Genomic DNA, 27,873 nt, shown 5'->3' on the forward strand with positions numbered 1-27,873 from the left:
CTGTAGTAGTAGCAGCTGCAAGCAGCTACTAGCAATTATTCAATTTTTCCTGATCTCCCAAATGCCTTTTCCATATTTCACATTGTCTTTAATCATCCCTTGGGCCCCATGGGAATTCTCTTCATGACCTACAAACAGCTTGTAGAGTAGAGATCTCTCTTTGTGTGGGCAACCTTGGGTGCATAGCTTTGATAACACCTTCTATTTGTTATTTTGCAATCCAGAGTATGATAACGATCACTGATTTTTACTCTAGAAAAGTAAGATTTTACTTATTTTTGACAGGAAAGGGTCAAAAGAAAAAGAAAATTGAGAGTGATTTAATTAATTGATGTGATCCATTGGTTGTTTAATAGGAGAGCAAATCCAAGTAGTCTAGCTCAATTATTCTCCCTGCTACCCACATTTTGAAGGGACAATTCTACGTTAGAGAATCTTTTCTCTAATGTAGTTTTGCAATTGTGTCTACATTTCAGAAAATCAGAAGGGAGAAAGAGTCTTATTTATCACATAATTTTTCACCCAAACAGAATGCATACATAGGGTTGTAAAATATCTACAGTCCCAGAGATAGTTTCTTTCTCCTTTCACTTTGTTTTATTAAGAAGCACAAGGCTGATCTGTTGCTACTCAACACCTTTTAAATAACATTCCAAAAGGAGACAGAATGGGAAAGAAACAAAATATATGAAGGCAGGCAGGCAGGCAGGCAACATAGAGGATAATTATAATAATAAAGTCAATTAGGCCTACTGTCTCACTATTTACCTGTTTTTCAGGTGTGCTTCCAGATCGCATCTCTGCATTACCTCTTCGCATACTGAAGAAAAGGGACACAGCACCAAGAGCTTGTCAAGCAGTTTGTGAACAAGGATGCTAGATTTTTTGCACAGTTTAAAATGCAGCCTTTTGCGGTCTAAGGGACAGAAGTCCTTCTCTTGCAAAAAGTTTCGTAGGCACTTATAGCAGAATGTGTGACCACAAGGCGTGTCTAATGGCTGTAGCAAGGGTTGAAGGCAAATATGGCAAACCAAATCATCGTCCACCTCATTTTGATAATTGTACAAGTGGTTCTCTCTTGTCCAATGCTGCTGGCCACATTCAAAGCAGAGTGGGTTCAGGTTCTGTTCCGTGGAGACCATCTCTTCGTTCGAGGTGCCCATTCTATGGTAAATTGGATCAGTTCTTTTTTTTTTTTCCCCAGTAGAGATCTTGCTTGTAAAGGTCCTTTAGTAAAGAGTCATTACTCTGAAATATACGACAAATGTACAGTTACTGGTGCAAAGATCAGCTGCTAAAGCTAAGATGAACAAGAATACTGAAAATACAATGCAGGAAGCAACTTCATACTTTTGCGATACATACATCATATGACTAAAAATTGGCCATATGCAGGAAAAGGGGAGTGGAGGTGACAGGAAGAGGAAACACATTGGTTTCCCTTTGAAGTTTTGTGGCATTTAATTCTGTTGCTAACTGCTCATTCCTTAAAAGAGGCAGCCAAGATTTTATCATATACAAATGTGTGTAAATTCTAAATCATAGTTCAGTCTTACTGCGTTTAGCACTCAAACACTGATTGATGGCCAAACCATAACTAGTAGGATATCCCAAGCACTAATCTTGACAATCTTGGGAAAATTAATTAGTTATCCAGTATCTTATTGTGCATTCTTTTTGTTCGTTCTCTGACTCATTGTATATGCATGGAATTCTTCCAGCCAATGCTGTATATGGAAATAAATGCATAGCGCTATCTGCTCTTTTCCCACAGTCAAACATTTTGTAAGGCGGCATACTTTTTATTAAGGACTTTTTGACTATAAGTGAAAAAAACAGCTGGAGCTCTTAGCACGTAATTCTTTTTTTTTCTTTGAAAAAGCACAAAATCAAGGCTCTCATTGTTCAGTAAAGTTGAAGAGACCCCATTAATCAATCCTTCCCTTTAAAGCTGTAGGAAAATGACACATGTCTTTTCCTTTCCACTTTTAGGATTGCTGTCCAATTTAACAGGGTGCATATCAAAAGTCAAATGCATATAAGAAAAGTTTACATTGTCTGCTGATCTTAGGAGTGGACCATTAATAGTCCAAAGTCATATGTACCTTTGTAAACACCTAAAAAAATTTTTTTTTGCTAGATGAATTGTTCCGCACACATTTTAATCTTTAACTGATCTACAATGTATGCTTGTTCATTGTTTCTCCCAGATTACATGGAAACCAAAAGCAGTCATATTCCCCCAAAATCCAGAAATTATATTAGGCTGCACCTTCATTATTGTAGACCAATTAATAGTTTATAAAATAGTATGCAAACTTCTGTATTTCTAATAATCCTTTATGAAAAAAGGCTGAAAAATCCAGGTGCACTGCATATGCCAAATTGTGCTGATTGCCACTTCTCACAGCCTTTTGGTCAAATTTTGGCATTTAGTTTTACCATATTTTTCTTTTGTAGAGGAACAATACCAGTATTCTTTTAATTCTCAGACACGGATATAATCTTAAGCCTTAAGATTAAACAACTTCCACAGCTTCTTCATAAACAACTGTTACATTTCTCTACTTATACTTTTTATAACAGCAGCCTTACAATTTTCCAACATTCTTACAACCTTTGAGTCTTTTCTATCATCTTTGCACACAGATTCAGTTTGCTCTATATTCTAATCTTCTTCTTTACAGTTATTTATCCAATTCAGTTTGCTATATATTCTAATCTTCTTCTTTACAGTTATTTATCTAATTCCAAAATAAGTTTTATTTCCACCCAAATCATTCTATATTCATTCTCTGTCTCTCTGAGCCCCTTCTCCACCGCCCGTCCCCTCTTCAATTACACCGTTTGCAGCTATTTTACCTTCTGGGCACATAGTGTGTGCCCAGAATATTATAGAACAGTATATTACATCAGGGGTCCCCAACTACTGGGCCCCGGACTGGTACTGGTCCGTGGATAATTTTGTACCGGGCCGCCTACTTTGCTTGGGCGCCGCCATCTTGTTTCGATGGGGCTTGAGAAAGTGCTTCCGGGTGAGCTTGTCAGTGGTTGGTTGGATGGAAAGCGGCATTTGGGTGCTGAAGGAATCCTCGCGCCTTAGTTTCGTCGAAGGGGGGGGGCAGCTTTGAACGAAGAGCCGTCCCGATGGCGGTGGAGTCTCGCGTTACTCAGGAGGAGATTAAGAAAGAGCCCAAAAAGCCCATTGACGGCGAGAAGGTACAAAGGAGGAGTTGAAGGTGGTGGGGAGAAGTGGGGGATGGCTGGCTGACAGGTCGCTCAGCTCGCCTTGCCTTGGTCATGCGTGCTGATGCCTGTACCGGTCCATGGATCATTTTGTGATGCCGGTACCAGGCCATGGTACAAAAAAGGTTGGGGGCCACTGTATTACATCTTTATTCTGCTCTCAGAATCAAGATCAGTTCTCTTCTCAACAATTTACATGCTAGAATTTTTGTATCATCTTCTTACATGCATATTTCTCATCCACATGTTCCTTTACTTCTTCATTTGATCAGCCCGGGTTTTTTACGCAGTCAACCCATAACATAATTATTTTTACTCTTTCCAAAGTAACTTTCACATCCACTCTAGTATACCTAATTTCTATTTATTATGCTCACTATCATTTCATTTTGATTCATATTTTCCTACATGATTCACATTTTCTTTTCTTGCAATCATTCTACTTCCAATTACATTTTTCCTTCTTTGTTTATTTTCCCCTAGATATATTTGTGACATTACAAAGAAATTTTCTGTTCTGAATTCAGAATCACTATTCACTATTCTTCATTCATATTGTCAAACTTTTTTCATAAAGCAAGCTAATCCATCACACTTTGTTTACATTTGTATTCATTCTTTTTCAAAGTTTTAAAAAGTGTATTTGAAACAAACAAACCATTCCCATTCTTTCCAAATGGCCCAATCACTTTTTCTGAGTTATTTTGTTTCATTCCCGCCCATGTATTCGTCTAGCCACGGAACAACCAATGAGCATCCCAAACCCTTCTCTTTAATTCTATTCTAAATTTATTTACCTGCCTCTTATTCAGTGGTGGGATTCAGCCAGTTCGCACCAGTTCGGAAGAACTGGTTGTTAACTTTCTAAGCAGTTTGGTGAACTGGTTGTAGGAAGAAATCATTAGGGCAGAGAACCGATTGTTAAATTATTTGAATCCCACTGCTCTTATCCACTTGATTCACAAAAACTAATACCTTGAAGAATGTGTAAATCCATTTAATAGCAAAGGTAATCCTCACCTAGATGACAAGTTTGGGATGTTTCACTGCCTAGTTATTTGGCAGGGTTTATCCTAAGCCTTTATTACCTCCTTGTACAAACAGTTGACACCCAGCTATCTCCAGAGGTGATGTTCAGTCAGTTCTGACAGGTTCTGGAGAACCTGTAGTTTGGAGTAGTTTGGAGAATTGGTAAATATCACCTCTGGTTGGCCCCGCCCCCATCTATTCACTGCCTCCCGAGTCCCAGCTGGTCAGCTGGGTCTTCTTTGGTTGCCCTGCACAGGAGAACAGAGCTGGAAAGCAGGTTAGTGGGGTGGGGAAGGAATGGGGATTTTACAATATCCCTCCCCTACCATGCTCACCAAAGCCACGCCACACCCACCAAGCCACACCAAGCCACGCCCACAGAACTGGTAGTAAAAAAAAAATTGAATACCACCACTGGCCCCCAAGCTTTTCATAACTGAAATAAAGGGAAGATGAAATGGAAAAAATGGGAATGAACAGAGAAAGCGACAAATATGTAGGCTTATTAACTAATACATAGGATGAAGTTTGAGACAGGAAGACTGGGAAACATAGAAATAATTATTGATATGCTTTAAATGAGAAGGAGAAATATAGTGATGTTTCCTCTTCCCCAAATTATTTGGGCATTAGATTATCAACTTTCCCAAGCACTTAGGTTGGTATTCATGGAATTGCCAAGCTGGAAGTTGTCATTTAAGGTGGCCATCAAGGCCAGCCTCCTACACAATACAGAAATCCAAATTAAAGCATCTCACACATATGGCTGTCTGTCTTGCCGTCAGAGCTTTTGAAATTTCACCCCCCTCAAAAAAAAAGTAAGCTTTACTCTCCACTTCCAATTATAAGTGTGACAGCTTGGATTTACCCATAGTGTTAAATTGTTATTAATATTTAAAATTGTTATTCCCAATGAAAATATGGTGATGAATTTGTTTACTTTCACTTTTAGATGATATCCGAGGTTAATTATAACTTCACAAAAAGTCTGTTTTGTAATGGAGCCTGCAAATTGTGCAGTACTGAGATCGGTGCTTTTTATTTATTCCTAAATGACACAGACGTAGGAATGGAGCAGTAAAGTAGCTTCTCGTGCATACTTAAAATAAAAGGGATGGCAAGTAAATTCTACGTAAGGAATTCTGTAAGTCAAGAAATGGGCACAACAGGAGAAAATGCAACAGAATGCTAAAAAGTGTGTATCACTTTACACAGTTTTTTTTTTAAAGTAAACCTAATTTCACATATATGATGGGTCATGGCTTGAAATCACTAAATAGAAAAGGGCTATTGAACCAGCTAAATCTGTCATGATTTGCTTAGATCATTTATATTTTCATATATTTTTTCTTTTCAAATCCATGAAATACCTTTTCACTGAAGTGGAATTGGGGTGACTGAATGGAGCTGAGCATTTACTAGCCGGATGCTCTTCCTGATTCCTATTGCGGAGTTCGCAGCAGATATTTTCTCTTTGCACCCTGTTAGAGAAACATCTGTCACTGCCTAGGATTGAACTCTCAACCTTCTAAGTGGAAGGTGAATGTTTTCACCTCTAGGCCACTGCACGGTTCTATGTGTATTTCATAATAAGGAGCAGAAATTAATTTAACAAGCCAGCTCCTTAGGCAAGCATTTCAATTGTCTTCAAGCAATCTTACTATGGAATAAAAGGAGCTGCAAAAAGTATAGTGGTAGTGCTCTAATTATTGTACAGTTTAGAGTACAAGGATATTATCTATAGATGCTAACAAACACTATGCCTTTGGCATGTATCTTAGATGTTGATCTATTTGCACCTTTCTGTCTCATTCATCATCTTGGACAGAAAACACGGCTGTTAGAAAGACGTTTCCCTAGATGTCTCTATAAGATTGAAAAGGCTCACTGGGGACGAAAACCAGTATATTCTATGGTGTTTATTACTTTCCTCTGAATCAACAGAACCCGGAATGGCCATTTCCTCTTCAACTACAGCCGCTTGTCTAAATGGGAAATCATATCACTAAATATTCTGAAAGAGTTTCAGGAAGCTGAAGGAATGTGGCTAACTGCATGTTTCCACAACAGGTTATTTTGAGGATATCTACAAGCACCTGAACAATTGGTGGAAAAGACAGAGTTGAGGGAGGATCTAATGTGTTTTTTTCCTTTTCAGTTATATTTTAACCTTGTGAATGGATTGTTTATTTCCTCTCTGCTGGGAATGCTCCAATTTAGACTCTCATCATCACACTATGAGGAAAAATACAGACATTTCTTCTAGAACAAAATCTATGTATCACTAAACAATATGCTGCAATTTTATTGCCTAAATGCTATGCTTCTTTTAAAAGTCTGGGTTTGCATCATGTACTCAGAAAAATAGAGTATCATCTGCACTTTGCTTTAGGCTTGACAACTGAAAACTACACCCCAAACTTCAGAGCTGAAAGGGTGTATGAAGTTCTTATCTGCCCATTAATGCAAGACCTGTGAATTTAATCTATTTACATAAAAAAACCATTAAAAGCCCTAATGAAAGTCATGTTATCTTATTGTGACCCATAGCAGAAATAATCACCAGGTTTTTGTCCACAACAAAAGGTCTACTTCAGCCATAAGTGGGATTGAATCCTTCAGCATTGATGAAATGTGTGTGATCAGCAGTCTTCTCACCTCTAATTTGGGTCAACTTCATGAACAAGGTAACTTTTTTCCCCTTCCCTTCAATCATGTTCAGTTGTTGGAGATTGCCTGGTCAAGTTCCTGCAGTTTTCTTGCAAGTTTTTTCAGAAGTGGTTTGCCATTGCCTCCTTCCTAGGGCTGAAAGAAAATGATAACCCAAGCTCACCCAGAAGGCTCTGTGCCTAAGGTGGGACCAGAAGTCCCAGCCTCTTGGTTTCTAACCTGATGTCTTAACCAGGAGTGGGATTCAAATTTTTAACTACCGGTTCTGTGGCCATGGCTTAGGTTGTAGGCATGGCTTGGTGGTCATGTGACTGGGTGGATGTGGCTTGCTGGTCACATTGTTGGCTGAACGTGGCCAACTCAACATCACTCACATCGAGGCACACATCTCCTCGCCTGGCCTCTCATGACTGTGGGGATGCTGCAACGGTCGTAAGTGTGAAAAATGGTCATAAATCACTTTTTTCAGTGCCATTGTAACTTTGAATGGTCACTCCACACAACCAAAGTACCAGCAAAGGAGGAAAAAAAACCCTCCAGAGACGTTCCTGAGACAGGAAGTCTAGTCCTGCCAAGAATGTAATAAGGGTTAACGGAGAGGCAGTTTCTATAAGCAACACCAGAATGTTTCCTTCCTGCCTTCCTTACAGGATTAGGCCAGTAATTTCTTCTTACAACCGGTTCTACGAACTGCTTAGAATGTTAACAACCGGTTCTAGCGAATAGGTGCGAACTGGTAGAATCCCACCCCTGATCTTAACCAAGATAAATAAGGTCATCTTAAATTGTGTAAGACTTACACAATCTTACATGTGGCGGTGCAATTGTTAGAATGCAATATTGCAGGCTAATTCTGCCCACAGCCAGGAGTTTGATTCTGACCAACTCAAGGTTGACTCTTTCTATCCTTCTAAAATCGGTAAAATAAGGACAAAGACTGTTGGGGGCAATATGCTGAAGCAGTTCAATAGTTCAAATCTCACTGGCTCAAGGTTGACTCAGCCTTCTATCCAGTGGTGGGATTCAAATATTTGTACCACCGGCTTGGTGGGCGTGGCTTGGTGGGCACGCTTTGCACGCATGCACACACTTTGTGTGCATGCGCGTGCCAAAGGTGCACTTTGCGCAAGCACAGAGGCATTCTCACTCGCCTCCTGCAAGCCTCCACAATCCTGGTCGCTTCAGCAGCTGCCACGCAGCACTCTTCTGTGCGATGCAGCACTCTTCTGTGCGATGCAGCACTCTTCTGTGCGATGCAAAGCAACTACGCTTCAAATTCAGAGGATAAAGGTGAGAATGGGAGCTCAGGTGGGCGGGTGGGCCCAATAGCAGAGCAGCGGAGAGAAGCGGTTCAGTCTTTCAGCTCATCGTTCAGCTCATCGCTGCTACTGACTTGGCAGAACCGGTAGAATACCACCACTGCTTCTATCCTTCTGTAGTAGGTAAAATGTGGACCCAGATGTTGACTGAGTGACCTTGGGCCAGTCAGCCCTAGGAAGAAGGAATTGGCAAGTCACTTCCAAAACTGCTGCCAAAAAGCCCTGCAGGAGATGTCACCAGGAACCAAAATGATTTGCAAGTGTAATTTTACTTATAAGACGGAACTGCACTCTCATATCAACTGCTTAAGGTGGCTTTATTTTAGTTTGCAGTAACTATCACCTTGACAACAATCATTCACAAACTCATCATCTCAAGATAGGACTGCTGCAATGTGCGGCACATGGAGCTGCCTTTGAAGACCACTCAGAAACTGGAATCAGTGCATAACACAGCAGCCTGTTTGCTGGCATAAGGGAGACATTACAGCAACATCTAAGTTGTAAATATGGTACTGGCTGCCAATGTGAGAGACTTTGGAAAGTATGGAAAAGAGGGAACACTTAAGTGAGAAGGCAAATCCATCTGCATGAAGTCCACCGACATAAATTACAGTTCTGACTTAGTGCCAAAAGACCTAAACATTTCAAATCATTCAAGGAGACTTACTGCAAATGAGATTGAGAATTTACTCTTGCAGCCACCAAGGTTCTGTATTTATCCTCAAACTAGTTTTAAACATGCCTTACTGAAGTTATTCTTGCTTTTATTCTTGCTTTATTCTTGCCCCAGCTGCACAGGGCCTTGACCACTAATTTGTTTCTGAGTACAATCCGAAGTGTTGGTTATAAACCCTCTGATGCGTCATTCTTGGTTTAATATTGTGAGTTGCCCAGAGTTATAAACATGACCATTATAACCATATAATGGCTATAGAAATCCAATACATACATTATAAATCTATGGGTTTATCTTTTCTGAACAGAATCCGTCTATTCTGTGCATTCAATCTCAGAGAGAATGCTTTGGATCCCTCCACCTACCCACAGAAGGCTATGGGGTTAGACGTTTAAAAATAGGACTTTGCGTCTTTGGGCCACTCACTCCCTATTAGCCCAACTCACCTCACAGGGTTATTGTTGTGGGGATAATAGGAGGAGGAAGGAGAATTATACATGTTCATTGCCTTGAGTTATTTATAAAGTAATAAAGGTGGGGTAAAAATCAAATAAATAAACTGGTAGTAGCCCCTTTTTCTGCCCCCTGAGTCAAGGTTGATATATTCCATGCTTTAAGGAAGGCAGAAAATATGGCTCATTTTTGTTGTTGTTTGTTCTGAAATGTTTTCACTGATCTGTTGGTTAACATAACTGAAGTTATTTTGGTTTTATTTTTTAAATTCCAGTTTAATTTTTAATAATATATATTTTAATATATTATTAAAAAATAATTGTTTTGTTTGTTGTCATTTTAGTGGAAAGTTATTTTTATAATGAAAACTGCCCAGAATCTTTAGATGGGGATGATATGTAATTTTTTGGGGGGGCGGGGGGGGGGCGGGGGGGAATGAGCCAAGAAATACTCTCATCTAACCATCTTGTGTCAAATCTTTTCTGAGTTAAGCCAGGAAGCTTTACAGCAAATAAATAAATAAAATAAAAGGGAAAAATGAATCTGGGATAGAACATTTCTGACTGTGAGTGAGAACATGATGATACTGAAGGCAGATACATCCCCTGCACATGGAAAGCTATTGAGATAGTCAAAGGAATGGATGAAAAGGAATTTGTAAGGTACTCAAAGTAATCTACCGAACTGCCAGCTCCAAAACAAAAATGTATAATATACACAGGTTTAGGTTTTATCCCATTTGTGGAAAACATGTCTTTAAGATCAACAGTACTTAGTTATGTGACATCAGATTTCCAATGTGAGTATACACAATGACCACATTACATTTTTCACTGCCAGGTTGCTAAGGACGCTTGAAGAAATGTAAGCAATTGAAAACAAGCATCAATAAGAAGAAGAAAAAGTGTACAAGTATAAACCATATAATTCACTTGGAAATTACCCCTTTGGAATGATAACCAAATAGCAGAGGTGATTCCCTTGTCTCCTCTTTAAAATTATAGACCACAATTGACTAGCCAGATACGTAATCATTAAACTGCAGGCTGTTTCCCTCCTAAGCCTGTTGTTTCTTTTTTCATGACGTAATCAGGATTCTGATTTTGCTCCTAACTATAATTCTGCAGTGATGAGACACATTATTACCTAGCCTTAGAAGGGAGATTCTACATATTAAAACTTGTTTCTTTCTCCCTTTCTGAAAAGAAACAGCAACATGCTGTCTTCAAAGTGAACTGGAAATCGAGATATACAGGAATACAAGAAAAATATCATAACAGCAACAGTACTAATAAAAATCTTGCAGAAGCAGCCACAAAAAGCCCCCTTAAAATGGAAAATCTTCACTAAATTTCATAACCCTAAATTCAGTTACTAAAGATCTTTTCCCTAGTCTCAGCCAGATGGATCTCAGAAGTCCTTGACTTACAAACATTCCTTTAACAACTCTTCAGTTACAATAGCCCTGAAAAAAACAGCTCACGACTGGTCCTCGCGCTTAACCCTACAGTCATGTGATCAAAATTTGGGCACTTGCAACCAGCATACAGCATTCCAAAGTCAGGTGATCACCATTTGTGACCTTCCCAATTGGCTTCTGACAAGTAAAGTCAATGGGGAAAGCCAAATTTGGTTAACAAACTGTGCCATTTATATATAACAACTGCAGTGATTCACTTAACAATCACGGCAAAAAAAAAAAGTTATAAAATCAAGCGCAACTCAAGTTAACAACACGGAGTTCTCACTCAAGGCACAAATGACAGGCTCAAATTATCCTACTTTGGACACATTATGTAAAGACCAAGCTCTCTGGAGAAGACTCAAAGGTTGAGAAAGGTTGGACATGCTCACTGTTTTGAGTTACTTGTAAAAAAATAATAAAGATATAAATAAAATAAATAAATAAACCTGCCCATTTATTTTGCATTTCCTTTCTTCTCTTGTCATATCATGAAACATCCAACCATATGAATCAGGTCTAACTCAGGAAAAAATGTGAGAGTCCCAAATGTTTAAGCTTCGTAAAAGAAATCAGATTGGCCACAGTAGATGTTGGATTAGATATATCTTTAATCTGAATCTGGCAAGGCTCTTTGTATGCTCATGTGTCAAATAGCAATAGCACTTAGACTTATATACAGTATATTACTTCATAGAGCTTCACAGCCCTTTCTAAGCAGTCTACAGAGTCAACCTATTGCCCCCAACAATCTGGGTTCTCATTTAACCCACCTCGGAAAGATGGAAGGCTGAGTCAACCTTGAGCCAGTGAAGATCAAACCCTGGCAGTCAGCAGAATTGGTCTGCAATACTGGATTCTAACCACTGCACCACCACGACTCCTTTGAAAAATGCCCTTGAAACCTCAACAATATACCAAAGCTTACTCAAATAACTGCTTTTATTTTTTGGGTGGTTTTTCTAAGCTATTAACAAATCTGATCAGTTTAATTTAATGAATCTGCAAATGAATATATTTTCATTACAATAACTGAATTCGGTTGCATTATTTAATCAACAGTGAAAATGCAATTTAAAGAATAGAGTTATTATAGAAAAGCTCACAAAAATATGGATGCCTGAACCCTATACTAAATGAAAAGTCTAAACTATCACTGTATATAAAAATCATTTAAAGGCAAACATATAAGGAATATTCAGTGATTTCCACATGGCAATCCTTAATCTAAGAACATATTAATTACTGTGTAATGTTACATTTTTCCATTTCAGCCTTTCACAGTTTCTAAAAGTTGGCCAGCATTCATTATCTATCGTTACAGAACAATCTGTAATAGGAAAGCAAATTGGATTTTGGCATCCTGAAATGTTAATGCAGTAGAAATGATTAATCGTGTGCTTGCTCCCCAATGATTTTTATTTAGTCTGCACATTTGTAAATTTTTGTTTTTATACAGGATGTGATTTTTCTCAACCTGCATCTCTCCAGACATGTTGAATTACAACTTCTATAGTTCCCAATAACAATTAAAATAATGACTAGAAATTGAGGGGGCTATTCAATCTACAAGGCACCCAATTGGAAAACTGTGCACCACTTACATTTTCCCAGAAGAAACAATAGATAATATAGCTGTCCAGGGAAACTTATTTTAATCACAAATAGCTCCAGAACCATTTGTTAATCTTACTGGAGTTATGACGTGCCCAGAATCTGCTAATTCTGCCCCCCATGGTCCAGCTAAGCTTAGTTATAATTAAAGGCCTGTTTATATCTTACCTTTTTTATAATTGGATCCGCATACTTCTTTTTTTTAATCCTCACAATGTCCAAGAATAATAAATTAACAAATTGAAAACATATTATAGGTAGTGATGGACTTGGATCTAGGATCCATTCAGGGTCCACCCCACCCCCACACACCCCAGTTTAATTATCTCTTTTGTAAGCTAAGTCCAGTACTTTTCTAAAGCCAAGATTTGATCAACAAGGTAGGTCTTGAATCTACAATCTGAGGGATATCGGGAGGTTTTGTCCAATTTATCTAAAATTTGGCAGACTAAGTGCCTTAAGTCTGGCTGGATCTCCCACTGAACTCAGAAACATATGAATGAACTGATTCCAAAACTATTCTGACAGTGAATGAAAAGCAAATTAAAGAGCAACAGATGGTTGAATAGGATATTGAAAGGAAAGGGGAACAGTTTCTTGTGCATCCATATCTCTGAAGCAGGTGAGGCTGGTTGAAAGATTTACAAGAATTTGCACTGACTACACTGCCTGCCAACTGCTTCATCTTCAACTCCACTGGAGCCAGCTCTGACAACGATAAATAACCATCTGACCACAACCCAAAATCAAACCATCAGCAAAATTCAGATTGAACCGTAATTAAGTCCTGGCTTCCAAGAAAATGCTCAGTCCACTTTAGCAGAATTATAGCCGGTAATGTGGGACTTAGCTGACTGTCTTAATGAGACAGGGATACATCAGCAAATTAAGAATGACGTAAACTGCTTCATATTTTGGCCTTGTCTTTTTCATGACAAACACCTGGTGTTGTAAACAAAAGCAATATCCCTGTCAATTTCTGATGACTTCATTCTTCGTCAAATGTGACCTGCCTCAGTGGGTATCTGAGTGATTATTTAAAAAATGTACAAACTGGCAATGGACAAGAGAGAACAGCAAATAAATGATGCAGAACTGTAAACTCTGTTGTTCTAATTTCTCTATGGGCCTGTCTTCTTTTCTTTAACATTTTATAGCAATATAGAAGCCACAAATTTATCTCAGCTTAAGAATCCAAACCCTTTTTCTCTCCCACTTCCAAAGTTTTCTTGCCCAGCAAAATCAAAGGAGAGATTTGGTCTTTTACCTCATAGTAGATTTCATAATGAATTTCTTTCTTTCTTTCTTTCTTTCTTTCTTTCTTTCTTTCTTTCTTTCTTTCTTTCTTTCTTTCTTTCTTTCTTTCTTTCTTTCTTTCCTTCCTTCCTTCCCTCCCTCTCTCTTTCTTCTTTTCCTTTCCTTTCCTTTCTTTTCCTTTCCTTTCTTTCCTTCTCAAAGTGCCAGACATATCCCATCCTTACTAGACTTTCACATCACTGATGCAATTTAGATCGGTTGACTGCTCCCAATTCCACATCCATTTCCAGAACTTTTATAAAACTATAGAGACAGAAACCTTTGGTGAGAAAATTTATGGTCTGGCAACATGTCTGCTAGGCCAGGGGTCTCCAGCCTTGACTACTTTAAGCCTGGAGGACTTCAACTCCCAGAATTCTGGGGAATTCTGGGAGTTGAAGTCCTCCAGGCTTAAAGTTGCCACGGTTGGAGACCCCTGTGCTAGGGCAATTGGAAAAAAAGAACCTTCCTGATCAGGTTGATAAACAAGTTCATTTTAGAGCACCAGCCTTTTTCTTTCAATGAAGAAATTAGGAGTAGGACCTTCGAGGAACCACTGCAAAGAGGAATTGGTTTTATTACTCCTTTCAGCATGGGGTAGACAAATTCAGATTGGAGGGATGTTGAAGAGGGAGGACAATTAGAAGCCTGAGAGTAATAACAGCATCAAGATGATTGACTTTTAAAACCTACAAATCTGATGTGATGGGCTCATTAAGACTGAAGATGGTTTTAGCTGATCTGAGCAGGAAAAAATGGTGAGTCAAGGTAATGCCTCTGATGATCTCCTCGGTTTTACTGAAGCTAGAAAAAAAGAAGAGGAGGAGGAAGAAGATCATTATGATATTGCGTCAAAAGATTGGTTGCCAGATTGTGGTAAAGAGTTGACTCACATCTGTTAGAGAAATGATTCTAGAAGAACAGTTTCAAGACTAGTGGGGCAGCATTAGGGTTAGTGACACTATACTATGTAAAGGTGTTCTTCTAAGAAGGCTGAGGGGAGAGGGAGAGACAGAGAGGGTGTGCGTTCTCCTCTAAAAAATGCTAATATGTGAATTTATTCAGCTTGCTCATTGCTTGTGTTCAGGCATCGAATTGTGTTGACATGGAACTTCAAGTAGCAGCCACAAAGGAATTAGGAGTAATGCATTGAAAAATAAACTGGTATTTTTTTTCCATTACTTTATTATATGTTCCAACTTTTAAAAAACTGGTTGCATTGGTATCATCTGTTGTGAACTATCCTTGGCTGAGCTCAAGAATGCTGGTAATATTTGGATGGCAAATATTAGGCAGGCAAATAGGTAAGCAAAAAATGAGTACCCCTCACAAATGATAATAGTTCTCCATTTCTCTAGACCGAATGCCTCTGCCAGGCAAATCAGAACAGAATAACAGAGTTGGAAGGGACCTTGGAGGTCTTCTAGTCCCAACCTCCTGCTTATGCAGGAAGCTCTATAGCACCATTTCAGATAAATGGTTGTCCAACCTCTTCTTTAAAATGTTAGAGCATTTACATCTAGAGGCAAGTTGTTCCACTGATTAATTGTTCTGTCAGGAAATTTCTCCTTAGTTCTAGATTGCTTCTCTCCTCTATTAGTTTCCATCCATTGCTTCTTGTCTTGCCCCTCAAATATTGGAATACCGCTATAATGTCACCCCTAGTTCTTCTTTTCATTAAACTAAACATACCCAAGATCCGTCTGCATTATAAGTCTATCTTCTGTAGTGTTGGCTATTCCTGCCAGCTTGGTGTTGTTTACAAATTTGATGAGTTCCCCATCTATACCCTCATCTAAATCATTGATAAGATATTGAAGAGTATTGGGCCTAAGACAGAGCCTTGGGGTACCCCACTGCATACTTCCTTTCATGTAGAGGCAGTTCCATTGAGGACTCTACACATTGGGTATGGTTGGTCAGCTAGTTAATGAATCAGTCTGGTGGTGATGGTTCTAACCCACATTTTTCTATCTTATCAAGTACTAAGTTGTCTTCTTTATCAAATGCCTCACTGAAGTCCAAGTAAATGATATCCATCGCATTTCTCTGGTCCACTAATTTTGTCACTTTGTCAAAGAATGCAATAGGATTTGTGTGGCATGATCTGTTTTTAACAAACCCATGTTGGGTTTTGATTATGACTTTGTTTCCCTTCAGATTCGTTGCTTGAATATCTTTTCCAGAATCTTCCCAGGTATTGATGTAAGGCTATTAGGTCTGTATCAGGGTCCATTTCCTGGATCAACTTTTTTTTTTGCTTTTTTGAAGATGGGAACTGCATCAGTTCTTTTTCAGTCCTCTGATAGTTCCCCTGTGGTCCAGAATCTTTGAAAGGCATGGTTCAGTGGTTCTGAGATCATATCTGCCAGCTTCTTCAGAACCTTGGGGTGTAATCCACGTGGTCCTGGTGATTTGAACTCAACTAAAGTAGATAGATGCTCACTTACCATTTTCTTGCCTATTTTAATTTATATTCCTAAACTGTTTTTTACGGTACTGTTTTTGAAAGGTTGGGCTGTTTTTTTTTTCCTTTTGTGTAAAGACAGGTGCAAAAAAAAAAATGAGTTAAACAGTTCTGCTTTCTCCTTGTTGCTCGTCACCTTCTTGCTGTTTTCTCCCATTAATGGACCTATCATTTCCTTGTCTTTATTCTTGTTTTCAACATTCTCCACAACCTTAGTTCTGATGCTGGCTGGCTCTTGATACTGCATTCATTCTTTTTCTTTTTTTTCTCACAGAGGGGAAAAAAAGCCTGTGCAGATGCTTAGTCTAACCATACAAAAATATTTGAAGTTTTACATTCAAAAAGCGAAAGAACCAATTTTTTTACGACTCATCTTACAAAATGATACTGAGCATCCTTGTTCTCACTGTGCCTAAATGACAAAGGTATTATATTGCTTCACAAAGGATGCTGACAACATCAAGCTGGAGAGGCTGCTAAACAGGCAGAAGGGAATGCTAAGATTAGATCAGTGTCAAATTTACAATCAGAAGAATAATTTGTGACACTTTTTCTTCAGTACTTCCAAATGCATCATGTTCTCCCATCTTGCAAAAATTCAGTGAACATTAAGCTCTTGGTATAAAAAAATAAAAAGTATTGCCTCACAATGGAAATTTAAAATGAATTTTAAATTCTTAAAACGACTATGAGAGATTCTTTGGAGAAGTGATATTGACCCCCAACATGGAGAATAGCATATTTTTCTCTGTATTTCCAAGGAGGCTTTTATAATACAAAGTGACTTAATATATTTAATGCTTCCTACTTATTTTTTATTTTTCACTTAACTCTTACCACTAAACTTATACTATATTATGCCTAGGCTGACTTATGTGTCAATCCCCATACGTATTAGATATCTGTTGCAATATTTCAACTGTTATGAATCTCCCAGAGTTACCCAGGTTAATGGCCAACCAAACCAAACCAAGCCATACCACACCTAAATCCTATACACATTTCTCTTTTCTCATGCAAGTATGCTAGCCTGAGCTATAAATAATCCTTTAGCTATTACTTAGCCATCTTAGTGGGCTTTGGCTTCTCTTACTGGCTATTTTTTGATATTATCTGCTAAGGACTGTTGGCCTGTAATTCTTCACTACTGAGAAGTCTTTCAGTTTGTTTTTTGAGGGGCTGGACAGAAAGAGTGTTATCAGCTGCTGTAGACTGTCCGCATTTCTGCTGGAGTGGAACAGGTGCTTAAATTCCTAACGCCACCCATATATGTATGTAATATATTATTGAGAAATAATCCCAGTAAAAACACCAATATTAGGAAAAATAATTCAATAGCTAGTTAAAGTCTTCAATAGAGCAGGGATACCCAAAGAGTTCCTCACAGATAGCGGGCCAAACTTTCAATCCACCATATTAAAACATCAGTGTGCTGCTTTAGGAATAAAAGGGGTATTAACCTCTCTTTATTATCCAGATGAATGGCTTAATGGAGGGAATGAATCAAATTGACTGGTCTTCTCTGCTATTCCTGGCCAGTAAAATTGGTCTACAATTCAATACAGAGTACTGTTATTACCTAAAATGTCCAGCTAATAGGCTTTCGTGAGCCAACCATAAGATTTGTTCTTTGTATCTGTCAGGAACAATTATTTGTTCCAGGCACTCCTTAGTTAAAGGGATACAAGCCCTAGTCTATATAATATATGACCCTCCTTCAAGTCAAAGTTTCTTTCCCCAATTCTCAATTTTCCTTTTGCCGATTGCTTCTTAACCATCTTTTAACGAGGGATTATTTCACCATCCCTACCACCCATATTTATGTCCCAGGGAAGGTAAAGTTCTTATTGGGTGCCCTCTGCCTTGAATCAGCATTATGTAAATTATTTTCCATAAAATAAAGCTTTAGGCTTCCCTGTATCAGATGACAGAAGAGTTTTACTTTGTAATGCTATAAAAAGAAATATTCAGAAGATCATTTCTTCAGTTCTGCCCTTGTTTTTAACCTTATTCAGTGATGTTACATAGTCTCATTCTTTCCTAGGGCTGACTAAACCATAACACATGAAAAGAAATATTTTTCCTGCCTTAGCCCCAATCCTCTAAACAAAATAAGATTTGGGGTGATTAGTTTTGCTCTCCCATTATTGCAAATGTAAACTGAAGGAATGACAATATACTACTTGAAATCCTAGTAGAAAAGACGGGGTATAAAAAAGATATTATTCCGTTCAAACACATTTTTCGGAACAGTTAGCACAGGATCTGTTTACGTGCAGCATTTGTGCTGTTCTGGAATCTGCTCCCAGTATCTATGCATTTCTGCAGCTAAGCAGCTAAGCCTTCCACTCAGTTGTGACACTGAAGAAAAACGAGGCAAGAACAGTGCTGCAACACTTAATCTTATGTGCACCACTCAGAATCACAATTGTGAGATCGGCAGCTACAGTATATAAATGAATGTAATGAATCAGCACTGGAGGCAAGAACATTGGTGAAAACATTTATGGGAATATCATAACTGTACAGGTAGTTCTCAACTTACAACAGTTTCTTTGGTGACTTTTCAAAGTTACAATGGTACTGAAACAAATGATTTATGAACATTTCCCACACTTATAACCATTGAAGCATCCACATGGGCATGTGATTTACATTCAGATGCTTGATAACTGGTACATATTTATGGTGGTATAGTGTCCCATGGACACTACACCACCCAGTGATCATCTTTTGTGACCTTCTGCCAAGCAAAGTCAACGGGGGAAGCCAAATTCACTTAACAATGGTGTTACTAATGTAACAACTGCAGTGATTCACTTAACAAATGTAAGAAAAGTTGTAAAATGAGGCAAAACTCACTTAATAAATTTCTCACTTAGCAACATAAGTTTTGAGCTCAGTTGTGGTCATAAGTCAAGGACTACCTGTACTCTTAAAACTTAGTGTATCTTTTTCCTTTTTTGCAAAAACAAACAGGAGACAATAACAGGCTTTTCCCTACTTCCATCCAAATTTTTCACAAACATGGGTGGCAACTTGCCATGTCTCTGTAATCTTTCCTTCGTGTTGACCCAAAGGCAAAGCTTAATTCACCCTTAGTTGTTATCAGTATTAAAATCATTTTTGCTACTTATCGGAAGATATTTTTAAGGTGTGCCTGTTAGGAAGGGTCAGTCCTTATCTTGAAGAGATTGCAAATGGCTTCTTACCGAGGCAGTCGTGGCCGCGAAGAGATTGGCAAGTTTCATGGTGGCAATGGGAATTCAAGGATAAGCAGTGAGGAGATCAACTGAGTAATAAGAAAAGGCCTGAAGAAAGTTAGCACCCACCCCTCCTAGAAGAATGAAATATTTTGGGAAATATTAAAAGGACAGAATATTATATTTCCCTGGATGACAAAAGGAGAAACAGGTTTTTAAAGACAAAGAGCCCCAAGCAGGTCTTTGGTGCCCATTGAGCAGGACTGGGTTAACTTATCTACAAGACAATTAGACCTTCAGCTCCAGGGTGATGGAATTAAGACATGACCCTCAGGACATAATAGGATTAGCCCTTGTGCTTGGTGGTTCTGCTTCACCATTAAACCATCCTTCCAAGCAGCCTCCATGTTTCCAGTGTCTTCCTCCCCGCTTGGAACTGAGCCCAGATGGATATTTCTTCCAACAGGCCCTATGAGAAGAAAAGAATGCTTCTTAAAAGCCAATTTTACATTTCCCTATTAGTTGACAGGAGGCATCCTGGCTGACTTGGGAAGAATTCAGATCATTGCAAAGATGACAATGCTGAGGAGACTTGTGAACCAGCAGGGGCATGTCGTTGAAGGATCGAGGGGTAAAGGCAGTGTTTATGTGGAAGTTCCATGGTTATGCCTGGGGAATCAGATAGGAAAACAAGTCTCTTTCCTTGCATGGAGATACATCATGCCTGAGTTTAAATGTTTCTTTCACCACCTATCGATTGTCTTTAACTCTTAGAACAAAGTAGAACAGAAATATAAGTTTCATTAACTTACCCTAATTTATACCCTTTATTCTGCCTATTATAATTTGAGATGAATGCATTAAGAATGAGATTGCTCTATCCCTTAACACAGGAGTCCCCCAATCCCCAGTCAGTGGACCAGCACAGGTCCACGGCATGTCAGCAACTGGACCACGGAAATGAGGATGCAGGCAGCATGTAAAACCACGTTCCCTCTGATCCACAGAAAAACCTTTCTCTGTGGAACTGGTTCACTGGCACCCAAAAGTTTGGGGGCCACTGCATTAACCGATGATAATCTTATGCTTGACATCTGAACTTCCAAAACATGGTCAGCTACACAGGAAGAATGGAATGGGGAGAAAAAAAATAAGGGACTTTCTGGGCCCATCTATTGCTGACACGGGTATTACTCCCAAGGGAATTCTGCCCTTAACGTGGAAAGGGAGAAGGGAGAAGGGTTTCTGTAGATCTTCAGTCTTCTGTTGTGCACTGAAGTATTTGTAAATAATTTCCACTGCAGTTTATGGGAAATTTGGGCTGCCAGAGGAGTGGATAGGATATGGAATCATAAAACATCTCCTATTTAATGGCCATTTTCAACAAGTGGTTTGGTTGTTTGGACTGTACTTCTAAAACTTGCAAATGTCTTCTCTTCCAAAGCCACTTACCCTCTCATCAACAAGATAAGATTCCCATCCAGTAGAAAACAAGATGTGTTGCTTCTTCTTCCTCACGAGGAGCAAATATTAGAGCACCCTTAAATACAGTACAGCTCTAAAACTTGCATTTCATTATTTGTGTTTCACTTGAGTTTCCATAGTTACCAGAGGCTTCAGGCTTTAATTAAAGCAGTGACTTTTAAAAACAGGACTAGTTCCTCTCCCTTTCAAGGACACTTCTGTGTGTTGTCTTATGAAAAGCTAATATTAGGTTCAAGTATAAACTATACACAGTGCCTCTGTGACTTAGCTGGGGAGGAGATACATCAAATGCTGTCTCTTCCTTCATGCTAAATGCTACAAATGGTCGAAGTTTGTTCCAAACAATCTTCATTGTGTTTGTCTTTGTTCAGGGGCCTTACAAGGAAGGATAGCTGTGGGACACTTAACACTCCACCCCGCTTCTGCTGCTCCACATCCTGGAGCTGACTCCCCTTTATTTTCTGGAGTGTTCCTGTCAACAGCTTCCAGGCCCCTTTAAGCATATTTAGATGCAAATAATTTGAAATTTTGCTTTGTTTTAGAAACAGGGGTGTCAAACTCAAGGCCCAAAGGCTGGATCTGGACTATGGGGTGCTTAGATCTGGCCCACAAGGCCATTCTGGAAACAGCAAAGGACTGGCCCACTGTGCATCTGCCATCAAAAACGGAGCTCAGGCAGTCCTCCCGGGCTCCGTTTTCAGCCTCAATGACCTCCTGCAGCCCTCTGCCACTGAAAACGAAGCTCGGGGGGCATGGTCTGTTTTCACTGGCAGAAGGCTGCAGGAGGTGTCGCAGCTGAAAACAGAGCCGGGGGGCATGTGCACCCCCCCTGAGCTCCATTTTCATTGGTAGATGGCTAACAAAACAAACTACTAGCAAAAGTGGCATTTGATCACAAGGCAAGAAGGCATCCAGAAATTCCTCTGCTGGAGACAATGAACCACCCGAGCACCACAGGTGCCCCCAACACGAATGACGTTGAGCTGGCCATAACCACCACCCTGGCCACACCTATGTCAGCTGCGCCCACCCCCCTGCCTCCCAAGGTCAGACACAACCCTGATATGGCCCTCAGTGAAATTGAGTTTGACACCCCGCTTTTAGAAGAAAACAAATCCTACGTTTCTGAGCAAGATGAATAATATGAGATCTTTCCTTGTTAACACTTAATAAAAACAGACTTAAACAGTCTTCAAACCCAATCTGAATGATTTCCTGATTTGCAGATTTCAACTCCCAGCATTCTTAGCCAAAAAAAAACATGTCAACATATAACCTGGAGGACAAAGGATACAACTCTTTAAGAGTAATATCACTGATCTATCACCAGTAACAGTGATAGACCAACTTCAATTCAAGCCAATAATAAGCCCTTGAATTAAAAAAATTAGAAAGATTTGGGTTTAGATTTCCACCCCTTGTAAGATCTTTTAAAATACAAAAGATTTGTATTCAAAACTATCTTCATTTTTAAAAGATTCTCACAAACTTCTCATTAAAAAAAACGATAAAACTGTAACTCTTTATACTTGTATATACAAGTTATGTATCTACGAACAATGATTAAAGGAAACAATGCATTTTATTATGGAAAAACACAAGAACAGAATTTTTTTTTTAAATCACTTAAATCATTCTCTTATGGTCTGTTTGATGTAATAAAAAAGCAATGTATAACCAAAGATGAAACAAATGACAGAAGCCGAACATAGAAATTTCCCTCAAAAATACAGCAAGTAGAAATGGTTTTGGAAAGGAGGAAAACATTCAACTTTGCTGACTAACAGCTTTTTCTAACTGATGCCAATTCTCACCTGTTTGGCTTGCTAAAACTAACGGCTGAAGTGTTACATTTTCTGAAATACACAGCAGAGTCATGGATACCTTGTGCCATAATTTGAAAAATGCAGTTTGGTAGTAATATATATGAGCATCAAGCCCTGACACAACAACAGCAACTAAAAAAGCGAGCACCAGGATTAATAGGTTGTAATATATATGAGAAATGCTGATAAGATCCTGCTTCCGTTTAAAGGAAGAAGTTATGCAGTTCGCTAGCCCTTGACTTACAACGGTTTGCTTAGTGATCGTTCAAAGTTACAGCAGCACTGACATGACCATTTTTCATAGTTACGATATTTCCAGCATCCCTGTGATCATGTGATCAAAATTCGCATACTTGGCAATCGGTTCATATTTATGACCATTGTAGTGTCCCGGGATCCCCTTTTGCAACCTTCTTACAAGTCAAGAAAGAAGCCAGATTCAGATAAACCACCAGGTTACTGACTTATCAACTGCAGTGATTCACTTAATGACTGAGGCAAGAAAGATCATAAAATGGGGCAAAATTCACTTAACATAGGTCTCACTTAATAACAGAAATGTTGGGTTGTAACCAATTGTAGTTGTAAGTCAAGGACTACCTGTACTAAAATCAATAACATGCAAGAAGCTGAAGTCTAAAACACTTATATTAAGAGAATACATTCAACTCGAACCAACATTCCATCTTACCATAAGGACTACATCTCTATACTACTTTATAATTCAAATAGAAAAATGGCATTTTTACATAATTTTATATAATAGTAACATAGATTCCCAAAGGATCAGATTAAAGGGAGCACTGCTTATACCAGAGGTCCCCAAACTTGGCAACTTTAAGACTTGTGGACTTTAACGCCCAGAATAACTGGCTGGAGAATTCTGGGAGTTAATGTCCACAAGTACTAAATTGTATTAACAGAGGGATACAATCAAGATCAAGGGAAGTACTAATACCACTCTATAAAGCCTTAGTAAGACCACACCTAGAGTACTGCATCCAGTTTTGTTCACCACATTATAAAAAAGATGTTGAGACTCTAGAAAAAGTACAGAGAAGAGCAACCAGGATGATTAGGGGACTGGAGGCTAAAACATACAATGAACAGTTGCAAGAACTGGGCTTGGCTAGTCTAGTAAAGAGGAGGACCAGGGGAGACATGATAGCGGTCTTCCAATATTTGAGGGGCTGCCACAGGGAGGAAGGGGTCAAGCTATTTTCTAAAGTGCCTGTAGGCCAGACAAGGAATAATGAATGGCAACTGAACGTGGAGAGTTTTAACCTGGAAAAAGGAGAAACTTTCTGACAGTGAGAACAATAACCAATGGAACAGCTTGCCCTCGTAAGTTGTGGGAGCACCGTCACCTGAGACTTTCAAGAAGAGATCGGACTGCCATTTGTCAGAAATGGTGTAGGGTCTCTCACTTGGGCAGGGGGTTGGACTAGATGACCTACAACGTCCCTTCCAACTCTGATTATCTGTTATCTGTTAAGCCTTAAAGTTGCCAAGTTTGGAGACCTCTGACTTATACATTAAAGCCTGCAAACTAAAAAGCAGGGAGTCAATCAACCTGATTTTCTTTCTTTGTAATGGTAACTTTCCACCCTATTTTTCCTCTGCCAATTATTACTTTACTATTTGTTCTCTACCAACGGATGTTCTTCGTTGTTCCACCACTTTCCTGATCCACCCCATAACATCAGGCAACATTCATAAAATTGGCAAAAATAAGTGATTCTTCCTCAGTAAATGTCCAAAAATCTGCCAGGGATCATTCATGGAGAGCCATTAGGATAACCCTCTGGTGGCAAGACTGTCACTCCAGGGCAGCATTTCTTGCAAACCAGGGAACAGGATTGTATAATTTCAGTAATATAAGATTCCAACTGCTATGTACTTCAGTTCTTGTGGAATTCAAAACCCCATTCTCCTTGCCAACTGGGTAGACTGATGGGAGTTCTTCACTAGTACCATTTATTTCCATTAAAACAGAAATCCAGGCAATTTACTTCATTTTCTTGTTTTCATCGTGTCATTCCGTAACTTTGCCCACTCAAAATTCATGGTAGTATAACTATGTCTCTGTTTTGGCAAATAAGTATTAAAATAGATATATAAGTTTCTGGTAAACGGAAGGGACCTAGTTTTCTTAAATCCTTCCCCAAAGATACCTGAAAATGCTAGAGGAAAAGTCTGAAAATCTTGCTTTCATCCCTTCAGGCACTCTATCAGGCCCTCTGTTTCTTGGCCAACATAAAAAGAGACCTTGAAAGATGGTTTAGATCTGCCTTGGATTAATACCTGTTCATAAAAAGCTATTATCAGAACACTCGGGACAGACTTTTAAAAACAGAACTTCTTCCTTCAATCTCAAAGGTGCTTTTTCAACTGGACTTTCTTGCTTTTTCTTTTGAAAACATTTCTCTTTTCATCCAAGAAGCTTCTTCAGCTCTGACAGGATATTAGAGAATGGAATATCAGAACTGAAGAAGTTTCTTGGATAAGAAGAGAAATGTCTTCAAAAGAAAAAAAACAAGAAAGTCCAGTTGCCTCCTGAAAAAGCACCTTTGAGACAACCATGACCTGGATGACTGAGAATCTTTACAGACTTCTTCATACAATATTATATACAATTAATTAAAAATATACTACCATGACATATGGTGCTTGCCACACGGACAGATTGATGTAGGATGGATACACAAAAAGCTACCTCTGTGGGAACCAGCAGATTGACCTTTTGATAGATAGTTCTTCAAATTTAAACAAGAACTTCCAGTTTGACATAAGACATCCCTATTTGACCTCGCCTTAAGTAGGTAGCATTAAGTTAATACTGCTGAAGATTTTGAGAGGAATATTAATCTATAAAAGACTGAATTATGTTCTAGTGGCTTGAGTATATATTTGCACATCTTTAATATAAGTCTGTAAATATGTTTTTTTTACAGTATGTAGGATATCAAATAAAAATATAGAAATGTACATAGAGAAAAATAGTTAAGCGATAATGTAAAATACAACTCCTTCCACAACTTCATCAATTAAAATAAAATATATGAAATTATGTATTATTAAATCAAGTATAGAAGCTAAGTACAATTAATTCATCATATCACATGCTGAACCATCTCTCTAAAATAGAGAAAAACATTTTAAACTATACCTTGTTGCATCCACGCTGATTACTCCATTGTACGCTTTATAAATCTGAATAGAATATCTAGCTATAAAATGCTTTCTTCTCTTACATTTAAATAATGCTAATCCAGATAGGCAAGATCTGTTCTAAGACAAGACAATGCTAGGAAAAAATAACTACCAAGCTTGAAGAGGCAGAATTTTATGCCTGCAGTCATGTAATTAAGAGAAAGGGAATAATTAACCAAGCCAATTCCTTCTCACTGATCCAATGAGTTTTGGAAAGAGGAGGAATAAAAATATGCTTGCGCAGGAATCTCATTCCTACAAGACAATCTGTCTAACTATAGTAAAAAAAAAAAAACCTCTATGCTTTTTTCAGGTTTCAAAGTCTAATGTCATTAGTCAGGCCCACTCTTTTCCTGCTTTCAGAGATCAAACGGAACATGGAAAAGTTAAGGTTCTTTAATAATTATTGGAATGAAAAAAATCAGTCATTTTAGATTCTTCGCAATAATGTTTAGAACAAAAAAAGGGATAAAAGGTTGGAGAGCTGAATTTCCCCATTTATGTAAGGAAGTTTTTAATGTGCCTTTCGCCAAAAATGCACAATGCTTACTCCATCTTTTACTCCATCTAGTTTGAAAAATGAAGACTGTGCGAAATGCCTGTTTTAAATTTGTGCCCATGTCTTGCAAAAAATACTGGGGAATCATTTAATCCTGTACTGTAAAATAAAGCTTCATGTCCTAAAAGAGTAAATCTCAAGTTAGAATACATTATAACTAAAGCGCCGAAGAAACTAAAGTTACTCACTACTTCAGAATAGTATTATTAGCAATAGGGGGAAATCTTTACTGTTTACCCCAAAAAGACATTCAACCTTTCTCCCCCATATCATTAGTGTTTAAAAGAAAAAGGTAATTTTTTACTTCTAGATGTAGCCAAGTATGACAATTCAATTTTAAAAGAATCTAGCTAATGGATTCCCCATCTGTACATCACCTATGTGTGTGTGTGTTTGTATGTGTGTATTCTTAGCAGGTGATGTACAGGTTATGTCTGTCTGTCTGTATGCAAGTCCATATGTAATCTTCTAGAACGTTACAACGTTGGTTCAGTTTAGATTCCAGATTTTCCAATACATTTGTGCCCTGCCTAGTCTAAATAGCAAAAAAATATAATTGTTTAGTTTTAGAGAACCTATTTGGCAGATTTTCTATCATCTCATTTTCTAACTGAAGCACAGTAAAAATGTCATGGTAAAAAATGCTGGACTTTTTCCAACATAGTTAACTATAGCAAAAATGTTTTTTTTTAAATAATTATTTCAACTGATTCTAATTTTTATGAAAAAGTTGGATACTTTCCAATATAATTAGCTTTAGCAAAAAGGATTTTTTAAAATTGTTTTCTACTTATTCTAATTCTAGTGAAAAAGTTACATAAAATTGGCCATTAATACATATTCTGATATTCTAAGCCTGGGGGTCAGGAAACTATGACCTGCCAGCCAAATCTTGACTCTAATGAATTAGATTTTCTAGCATTATGAATACTGGTTTGCCGGGTATTATATGTATTTGGTATGTTCTGTCATGATTTTAAACTTCCAATCTAGCCTGCAATCCTATTCCCTTTTGATATTCTTCCGTCTTTTGTACCATCTATCTTCTTTTTCTTTATGCTATTTAGCCTATTCAGGATTATGTTTGAAGGGGAGATACTAAACACATGTAATAGACCCCAGAAGTTATATGCTGTGTCCCATCAATCAACCTATCTTTTGTAGACTGATCACAGATCTCAGTTCTACTACGTCCATAGGAATATAAATAAATTCTCTACAACTTCAAAGCTTCTAGAAAGTTGGTTTTGCTCCTATTCAGTGGCCCTATGCTGCTCACAAAGACTTCTTTATCTTTTTTAATCTGTTGGGCTCTATTAATAATCTCACACAATTATATAAATATTGATACA

General features: G+C 38.3%; 1 protein-coding gene across 2 annotated transcripts in view; it reads right to left on the reverse strand.

Annotated features, from left to right (window-relative positions):
- Positions 1–27,873, reverse strand: part of LNX2 (ligand of numb-protein X 2) — a 75,673-nt gene that overhangs the window by 14,740 nt on the left and 33,060 nt on the right. The window contains exons 1-2 of one of the 2 annotated variants that reach the window (XM_087937204.1): positions 25,919–26,181; positions 769–1,248 (exon numbers count right to left, since the gene is read on the reverse strand). In XM_087937204.1, coding sequence (XP_087793330.1) covers positions 769–1,163 — 395 coding nt within the window. In that variant the 5' untranslated portion in view covers positions 1,164–1,248; positions 25,919–26,181. Of the gene's footprint in view, positions 1–768; positions 1,249–25,918; positions 26,182–27,873 lie in introns of those variants that run through there. The other variant, XM_026708883.2, reaches the window with a different exon arrangement.

The sequence above is a fragment of the Pseudonaja textilis genome, chromosome 7 (genome assembly GCF_049901715.1).
Source record: "Pseudonaja textilis isolate UNSWEBS1 chromosome 7, rPseTex1.2, whole genome shotgun sequence".
NCBI classification, from domain to species: Eukaryota; Metazoa; Chordata; class Lepidosauria; order Squamata; family Elapidae; genus Pseudonaja; species Pseudonaja textilis.